Below are 10,210 nucleotides of genomic sequence, written 5' to 3'. Positions count from 1 at the left end.
ACTTTCTGAGGACTTCAAACCCCATTAAGTAAACATACCGATCGATTTTCTGACCGAACATTTCCTCCGCTTTCAACTAAAATTGTAAAATGGCGGCGCTGATTCCTGATTGGACGAAAACATAAGGAGCGATAATCTCTGTGTTTCCCGTCCCCGTATCGTATGTTCCAGATGTCATAAAAAGCCCACACATGACAGTATTGGAATTTTGATGGTGCAATAGAATCAAGTGAAAATTTAGAAATGATGAAATCTTACAGACTTTGAAGACTACCTGAAATAGACTCATAACTTAATCATTTACAGACAAATTCTATAAACTATATATATCCTAAGAAGTCAGACGGTAATTTTTCCTGTTTCTGAAACAGGAAGGAAAAAGCGAAACCTTGAAAATTTATGTTGGAAAGGGGAAGTAACTCTAAACAGTTGACCTACTTTTCCAGTATCTCGAGAAAAAAATCCACAGTGGCATTCAGACTTGCGATTTAAGCATTATGTGTGAACGACTTTGTAGATTACTAATCAAATAAATAAATAGGAGTGCAAATTAGCACATGAAAAGAAACGTCAGTCAAACGTTGTTGACTAAACTTCAGCATCCATGGATGACAAAAATGTCAACATAACTTGTTGTCCGGATAAACATGGTTATGAAAAGATTACAGTAAACAGTTTGATTCTTGAAAATACCTTTTTAAAAGTACAAACCTGTAAGTAGTTTAATTCATTCGATGTCGTTTCTATCCACTACTGAAAACTGCAACGTTTTCTCTATAATTTATATGTCAAAATTCCGAATCACATACCTCCGCCATTACTGATTATTCTGGCGCGAAACGACATCTAGCGGCGAGTTTTGTCAAGAGGAAAATATGATACACATTACCGCGGATGAAAGAAAGGGCTCTGCAATGTGGAAAGTAAAACTCTGCAGTCCATTTTAAAGTAATTTTTACTACTTGACCAGATATTTGAGTTAAATCCCTGTTTATGAAAAACTCGGTAGTGTCACGTTACCGATATCCGCCACTTGTTCCAATATGTTCAAATGAATGGAACAATTAAGTTTAAATTTCGACCGGGAAGAGATAAAACACTGTTCATTGAGATAATAGAAAGATATGCATCGAAGTGATTGAGTTATTAATATAATATATGTTGTTTGACTACCAGAAGATGATTATTTCATCTGTAAAAATAACACTAGTTACTCCTTCAAATCGCCGTTTAAATATTATGTGCGCCCTCTCTCTAAACAAAGAGGTTATTTTCCAAAAGTCCATTGATGAAGGGTCATTGCCATCCCAATGGAAATCTGCACTTGTAGCCCCAGTCTTCAAGAAAGTCGATAGGTCAGTCCCTACTATTTATTGACCAATTCCCTTAACATGTGTTTTGTGTAAGGTTATAGAACACACGGCTTCCTCTTCCGTTGTTATATAATCACTTCACGTTCCAACCATAACATCATATATACCACCTCCTGCATGCATGGTTTCAGGGAAAAGGTCATGTGTTACCCAACTTGTTATGTTGGTGAATAACATGGTCTCTTCAGTATACGAGGGAAAAAAACAACAACAAAACAAGTCGATCTGATTCTTTTTGATTTTTTTAAGGATTTCAATAAGGTCAGTCATGAGAAAGTAGTGCTGAAAATACATGACTATGGAAACAGAGGTCAAACTTAAAGATGGGTCAAACGTTTTCTAGATAACAGTCTGCAGTCTTTTGTGCTAAATGGCAGCAGCTCAAACCACATCCCAGTATCCTCAAGTGTCCCCAAGACTCAGTTCTTGGACTCCAAGACTCAGTTCTTGGACTCCAAGACTCAGTTCTTGGACCCCCTTCTGTTTCTTCTTCTGTTCTGTATAAATGACCTCCCAAAACACAAATTCCCAGTTCCGTTTGTTCGCAGACGATACTGCCATATACATTGCTCTGACATCTGCAAACCAGTCAGTCCCCCCCCCCCCCGAAAAATGACCTAAATCGGTTAGAAAAGTGGAAGTTGTAGTGGGATAGGGAATTTAACCCCTCCAAGTGTCAAGTTATTCACGTCACAAAAAGGAAACATCCTATCCCAACTCAATACTACCTTCATTGAGCTCTCATAGAATCGGTTACCTCAGTTAAATACCTAGGCGTGAATTTATCAGAAAACCTTACATGGGATGCCAACTTAAACAGGACATCCAAGAAAGCAAACAAAACGTTAGGATTTCTGCGCAAAAACATTAAGGTTAAATCCCAATTCATTAAATTAATTGCCTACCAGACGTTAGTCAGACCCCAGCTTGAAAATTGTTCCGAAGTATGGTCTCCCCACACCAAAATACAAATAGATCAAATTGAAAATGTGCTTGATGGATCAAACTAGATTATGGTCAGGCCTCTAGCGTTACGGACATGCTTTTCGAAAACTGGAACTCAGACGCATAGATGCTAGTTTATCGGTTTTCTATAAGATTCACCATGGTCTGGTTGCTAATATGTGATACACCTCTCCCGAACATCACGCCGCGTGACCATCCCCTGTGTTAAAGGTTATTCACAGCATCATCATACCTTCTTTTCTAGGACGGTATACCACTGGAACCACCTACCTAGCTCATGCTCATGCAGTTGCCCTACTTACTAAACCAGAGCAGTTCAGTGCAGCCATAGCGTGCATTGAACATGTCTCACAATAGTTTTCCAGCTCCCTGTTTTTATCATTTTTATTTGTTTGGGTCGTCAGACCAAACAAATAATGGTAGCGAAAATTCAGAGTCTAATGCTGTTAATTGCAAATGCCGAAAGTAGTCCACATTTTTGAAGCGGTTACTTCCCTTTATATGTACACTAACGCCGAAAAATTCAGGGGAGATCACTGCGTAAAGATGGTCAAAGACAGGCATATTAATTTTCAAGCAACATAATTCCCGAATGGTCGAAGATTTCTAATATTGTTTTATTGTATTTTCTGATCGAAAATAAGTAAATACAAAGCGGACATTCAATCTCTGACACAGAAATTTACGACAAACCTAACAACAAGTAGTTTTCAAAACAGCTTAAAACTAGCGATTTAAAAGAAAGAAATATTTTTATTTTGTTACAAGTATCCAACAAATTACAACGCATTCAAAGTTTGAAAATAGCGTTGGCTTATAGAATTGTCAATAAATGCACAATCACAAATTACGCGGATGAATATGATTTTATCAATGAAAATACTATTTTTAGCGATGTCGATTACCGAATACTACACAAACCGAGTAGTGGAATATATAGATTCTACATGTCGGACTGTTTGGGCGAGAAGATTTTGCTAAATTATTTACTTCAATTTTAAACAACAGGTTTATCCTGAACAAAATACCTCGAAATTAATAAGGATTACAACCCGAAATGCAATGGAAGTTCTAAATTTAGAATGACTTGATGTTATTCAGGCATTGTTTGTTAATCTCCGTGGTGCAGGGGTAACGCGCTCGCTTAGTGAGTGAGAGGTCTGGAGTTCAAATCCCAGTCGAGAAAACTTTTTTTTTAATTCTTTTTAAGTGTCTTTGTTAAGGAAGTAGCCATGATATGCAAGGATAAAGTGTAGCTGTCGTAAAAAATGAACATAAATGATATTTTGATGCAACTCTAGTTATGCAGAATTACGTATGTATCAAACTCTGGTGACTTGCAAAATGAATTATAATACATAAAAATAAATTTATACAGGAAAATACATACAGATATACAGTACGATTTAGATTGCAAAGATCAGAAAATACCACAGAACTTGCAGCCCTTTGATTCTTTATAAATATACATGCTTATAGTAAGCTCCAGGATTATTTACATCTGTGTTAAACAACAGTTAAAGTCGTTACAAGCCCTAATTTAGAATAATATGGTTTTCTTCAGGCCGTTCACATATAAATTCACCGTGGCTGAAGGGTTTTCGCGCTCGCTAAGGAAGCGAGAGGTCTGGAGTTCAAATCCCAGTAAAGGCAACTCATTTTTTTCCAAATTGTTTAAGTCAAATAAACATTGGATTGAATATCAGTGTTGCAATTAGTCTTATAGCCAATTTACTACAATTAAAACGCTGGAAAGCATTGGTGGCACTATACATATAATCTCACAACCTGTACCTTTCTTACATTCTGAGACCCAAACAAATTCAGCGCCTTCTGTGCTTTGATTAATATTCTTCTTTAATACTGTTTAACAACTCTTTTTTATTTTCTTGCGATTTTGTCGCGCAAACATGTCTACGTCTCCGCGAGGGGTTTGATATAAATGGAAGGTAGGTAGGTAAAAACATTTACAAAATAGAATGCTTGTTGATATTGAGACCGCATATTGCTTGTGTATGTCTATATGCTGTACCATGCATACGACTAAATAAACCTTCTGTTCTGTTCTGGGTATTGTTTGCTCCTATCCACAAATATGCCTTTATACCAAACCAAAAAAAAAACAAATAAAAAACAAAAACAAAAACACGCTCGTACAGGATGTAACTGAAATAGAGAAAATAAGAATCCCTAAAGAAAGCCCAACACGGCAAAATTGAAAATGTTGCAGGCTCGGTTTGATTGAGCCTGATCATGGACGGTACTGTCAAGTGAAAACTACCGTCCACGCCCCCTAGCACCGGCTTAAGCAGAATTCAACATTTAACATGAACTGGTACAATTTTTGAAACATCCGCAGATGTGTTCATATGGCGGTTATCATGGAACCTTCAATGTGACACGTAAGTGCCATTCCAAGACCACAGATTTTACAAACTGTTGGAGATCGTTGTATGTTGTATACATAATAAAACAATTTGTTGGACTAGTACACTGGCCAGGCCATAACTTTCCTAGAATCGGGGGGTCCATCGCAGCAGCGATGGAGTATTCGTCGCAGAAGCGGTGGATAAAATATGTCCGTAAGTATATGAATGAATTTTGTTTTATGTTTTACTGGAAACTCTTTGTGAGACTGGAGCCCACATATCTACTCTTTCAACTTATTGCACGCACACGGTTCAATTTATTACCGTTTATGCAGTTTGACGAGGGTACGCCACTTTTGCCTAATTTTGGTTAAAACACGTACACATGTGTGCAAAACGACCCCATAATACAACGGCATCACATCGTATGAATGATACTTTCACAAAATAACCATATTTTGGAAATTTGGGAAATTATTACTGCCTGTATATAAAATAAATGACAACAAATGTTTTCAATGCAGACGGCGGTGGATTCGATTGCAACGCAGTGCGGTGGGCCCGATACCATTTATGTATTTTTTTAGGGTTTAACTTGACGTAACGCACTTTTCAATTGATCATTGTAGAGAAGGTTAGCTGCTTTATTGTTGAATCCCTTTTAATGAACCCTGATTGGAATGGTGTTAGAAGTTTATTTGAAATGACATAGATGTAGATTCTTGACAGGTTACATGACGTATATAAACGGTTATTTGCAATATATACAAACATCAATTTATATAGGGTCATTTAATCTGTCAAAATCTTTATAACGGATATTGTAAATGTTTTGTAGTTTTGCACGTTTTTAACGTCGACTGATGTTATATTTCCCATCAGCACATTTTTGTTGAGTTTGTTTTACTCTCTTCTTTTTAGCTGTTTTTCTCTAATTTTCTCTGATTTCAGTATTCCTACTTGAATACAGTGTAATCACCATTATGATATGTTGTCTACGTTGTAAATTCCCCCTGTCTTGTCTATGATACGGAAGTTTTTATAACCTCTGACCTCCTTCCGAATTCCTTTTTTTTTTGTTTCGTTTCGCCGATTGTTTTCTCTTTATAACAATAACTGCCGTTTAAACGCGTCTGCATATGTTTCTAAATTAAAAAATTTAACATTTCATTAATTAAATGTTGAATTCTGCATAAGCCATTGACCAATCAGATCGACTATATATTGTGTCGTCTGCAAATAGTCTAACTTTACCCTCGACACTACCACAGTGGGGTCATTAATATAAGACAAGTAGATCGAGGCAAGGTCCCAATAACATCCGAGAAAACAGGTAGATCAATGAACAATTCAACATGTTTGGTGCAACCATATAAGAATGACCTAGTCAATGAGATGACCTCAGTGTTAATTAACACCTAGATCTAGTCGATCTATGCAGTTCAAGGAGGAAGTTGTGAAGGTCGACTTTATCAAATGCTCTACTGAAGTCCATGACTGTAATATCAGTCTGCTATCCTTGCTCTAAATTGTCATGAACTTCCTGGGCTGGATTTCACAGTTAACATGTCTACGTCCCCGAGAGGGGTTTTACATTAATGGAAGGTAGTTATGTTTTGACATGAAGCCATGTTGAAAAAAGCTTAGGAAATTATGTTTGTTATAGAAAACCATGGTAAAAGAGACAATAATTTTAGAGGTAATGCATGTTTATGTTAATTTATATACTCACAACCGTGATGAAAAGCATACTGTATATCTATAAAGCATGGGTCTGAGGCTTAAAATATGAACATTCTTATAAGAGACTCAAACAAAGTCTACATCTACATTATACTACTTCAAAATCGTAATCGATTACACTAAGCAGGCGCGTTGTCTAGGAATAGCTGTTAAAACAAATTTGTTAAGTGCATTTATAGACATAAGGTAAAAGCAAGTTAAAAAGAGCTACAAGACTGAGATAAAAGTTAAAAACAAAGCTGGCTTAAAACTGGTAAAAAGGATGCAGCCGTCCAGTATAGAGGTCTAAACTGGTACTAGCTTGTAAGGACACGGGTAGGCCATTCCACAGACGAATACTTCTGGGGAAAAATGAATAGGAGTGGTATTGTGTCTTAGGAAGTTCAGGTTACTAGTGGGTGTCAGATGGTGATGGTCGACCCTCACAAGATTGCGTTGGATTTTGTTGCAAAGTTCCCAAGTTCCAAAAACTTAAGAATGAAAGAAAAACTACCTGCATAAAATAACAAAATTGAACAAATATGGAAATTGGTTGGGAAGAAAGAAAAAGTGGGCGAATTCAAAAGGGTTGAAATGTTTTGTGGGTGAAACGATTCATTATTCGGCAATACTAACGCGGAGTATTTAGTGTGTAGCACAACAACAACAACAACAACAACCTCCACTGCAGGCTGACAGAATGCCCAGAGGTGATCACGAGCTAGTTGAGCACTACTACGAAAGACTAGAGAAAAACAACACATTTCATTGTAAAGAGCGAAATGACGCAGAAGGTAGATATTGTACAAAAGGTTATATTTAATAGAGTTCGCGAGTATTAAACCCATGCCATGGCTAGAACAGCTCAAGTCATGAGGTTATTTACATAATTTTTGTATGGAGCTCTTTCATATGTTTTTCTAAAATTTAGTAATTTAATGTATTTGTACTTGCTATAATTTCTTTGATATTAAGGTGATTCTGATTAGTCCGCCGTTCCCATGGTAGGTTTTGATTTTTCAAGGTGAGTGCAAAGTGAAAGTAGATCTACTTGCATTGGGGGGGGGGGGAAGGAAAAGAGACGTTTATTACAGAAATGTTGGGGGGGAGGAAAAGAGACGTGGGAAAGGAAAAGAGACGTTTTATAACAGAAATGTTGGGGGGGGGAGGAAAAGAGACGTTTATTACAGGAATGTTTCTTGGTTAAAATCCTAATTTAAAGACAAAAAATAACATATGCAATTTTGACCTTCATATAATTTTGAAAAGTAGTTAGTACCATACGGCTAGAGAAGACAGTGTGTCCTGGCTTGCTGTACATGACACACGTATGGCTAACTCGCTAGCCGTATAGGCCTGAGATTCTTCCTAAAATATTGGTAAATTTCCATGCCTTTCATTTAAAAAAACATAGCAGAACATACCAACTGAGCCAGGTTTTTCATCATATGAATAGTTTTGTAATCAATAAGTAGTTCTCTTTAAAAATTGATGTATCATTTATTTAAATGAAACTGTAAATGTTTTTTATCTGCAGCCAGAGACAAATGTATAAGCTTTCAGAAAATGTATTATTTTACTGATATTGATCTCTGGTTAATAAGTTTTACCTGCTACAAGTTTAAAGTTTAGCAAGCACGCATGATATCTTAACTGGCTAGGAAGTTTCCTATCTCTGTATCTCTTCTGTAGTGAAGTTAGTGAACGTTTCTATCATGTCACTTACTCCCCTGCTATATTGAAATTCATCTTCACAAGTGTATAAATAAAACATTTGGCTCTTGTAATCTATGAATAAAGGGTATTTAAAAGTAAATTACTATTTAGTCTGACTTTATAATGTACGATATGTAAGGCAGTCAAACTCACATATACATGTATATTTGCATTGGCAGGCCTAATAGGGAGAGAGAAGTAATATTTATTATTGTTGTTATACATGTACGCAATGTATAGCCTGAAAATCTTAACCGGAAATGCATTTGGTTTTTCTTGTAGCTTGCCACAAACTTGCAGATTTCTTTGAAACAAAGAAGAGGAGATTAGTTGAAGCGTATGATCAGTACATGGAAAATTGTTTTAAAAGAGACTATGGAGACAGCTGCTTTAAAGCCGGCCAAATGGCATTCCATGGAACGGGAAGTAAGATACATGCTGAGTTTGTTCTAAAATGCGACTACTTTTGAATGCTCTCAATGATAATGATTTGTCTATGCAACAAGTGTAGAGTAAGGCTAGTTTGTAGACTTTACTTATATATCACCAGTAGACTTTTAGTGGCCTGATCACCATCATGCTTTGTAGAGTTTTGAGTCTGAAATAGGGCAAAGCCAGCAGATTTTATATCAATTGCATAATTACAATTCTATTCTAGATTTTTTTAAGTCAATTATACAAAACATTTAATAACAATAAAACACCAGCAGCCAAAGCTATGGCTAGGGAGTTCTTAAATAACCTATTACAGATATTAAGTCCTTGAGTTGAGATATTTGATATGATATGCTCCTTAGTCAAGGTTTTCAAATTATGATTATCCTTATAGCTGGGAGGTTGAGGCCTAAGAATTGCTGCCACTGTTTATGCCTGCGTGATCGTAACAGACGACTAATTGGGTTCCAATTACTGGAGTCCTTGCATCTCTTAGTGTCAGCAGGCAAGGTGGTTTGACTTATGTAGTTGCTTAAATTTTGATATACCCAAGGTTTGCCAAAATGATCTTTCTGTTTAGGCGCCATATGACCTTAATTGTGTTGATGTGCTGTTAAACCAAACAGAATAAATCAACATATGATCCAGATCCACTTAATGATAGCTTATTTCTCATTTTTCAGGGGAAAAGAATGTTGAGGAAGCAACAAAAGCCCATAAAAAAGGCTGTGAAGTGAACAATTTTAATGGTGGCTGCTGCGATACTATTGGAATGCAGTATTTAAAAGATACCCTTGAACCTGAGATCAAAAACGTTCTCAGTAAGCCAAACCCAAAGAAGGCAGTTGAACTATTTAAGAAAGGTTGTGAAAAGGATGGGTTTGCTTGCTTACATGCAGCACAGATATACAGGGATGGTCTAGATATAGCTCGTGTGAAACATGATCCAGAATTAATGTTTAAGTATGCATTTAGAGCATGTGAATTTAGATATAAAAGTGGCTGTAAAATGGTTGCAGACGCTTATAAAACAGGCACAGGAACGCAACAAGATGATAAACTTTATGCACAGTACCAAAATATGTATGAACTTATGTCGGGGCAAAGTAATATTAAGATGACCAAGAAGAACAAAAAAAGATAACATACATATTTGCTAATCTTAGAAACATAGTTATGTGATGTTGATGAATTATTTCAGAAAAAATGTTAAATAAATTTTCAGCTAGATGGTTTGCTGTTTTTGCAATGTTTGAGAAAAAACATTTGGTCATTAATGTTTACTGTAGCATATAGATATTCTTGTGTACAAAGACTTTAAGAGACCATGTTTTGTGTACAAAAGGACTTCCACTATGCAGGAATTTTATTTTTGTTGTTCTACAGCAGTAATTACTAAATAGTTATAATGTTAATAAGTCTCTGCTACCAACAGACTCCAAAAATATTGTTTTAGTTTTGAAAAAAAAACAAGTCCAAAATGCCTGTATGAATGAAGTATGTTAGTACTTTTCCCAAAGTACAAGTGTTGCATGGATACAACCATTGCTAAACGGCTGAAATCCTACTGCAGAATAATATTATGTTCCAGAATGATTTATTCTGTACAATATTCATAAGTGTTAAATA

At 36.0% G+C, this 10,210-nt stretch overlaps 1 protein-coding gene across 1 annotated transcript; it reads left to right on the top strand.

Annotated features, from left to right (window-relative positions):
* The first annotated feature begins 7,063 nt into the window (after positions 1 to 7,063).
* LOC132738339 (cytochrome c oxidase assembly factor 7-like) lies at positions 7,064 to 9,811 on the top strand. Its single transcript, XM_060725822.1, has 3 exons — positions 7,064 to 7,224; positions 8,429 to 8,572; positions 9,265 to 9,811. The coding sequence occupies exons 1-3, from the start codon at positions 7,131 to 7,133 to the stop codon at positions 9,723 to 9,725; spliced, it is 699 nt and encodes a 232-aa protein (XP_060581805.1). The 5' UTR covers positions 7,064 to 7,130; the 3' UTR covers positions 9,726 to 9,811.
* Positions 9,812 to 10,210: the final 399 nt, after the last annotated feature.

Source organism: Ruditapes philippinarum, unplaced genomic scaffold (genome assembly GCF_026571515.1).
Source record: "Ruditapes philippinarum isolate M1 unplaced genomic scaffold, ASM2657151v2 ctg11507_1_1_1_1, whole genome shotgun sequence".
In the NCBI taxonomy this organism is placed as follows: Eukaryota; Metazoa; Mollusca; class Bivalvia; order Venerida; family Veneridae; genus Ruditapes; species Ruditapes philippinarum.
This window is presented reverse-complemented; position numbering and strand designations above follow the sequence as displayed.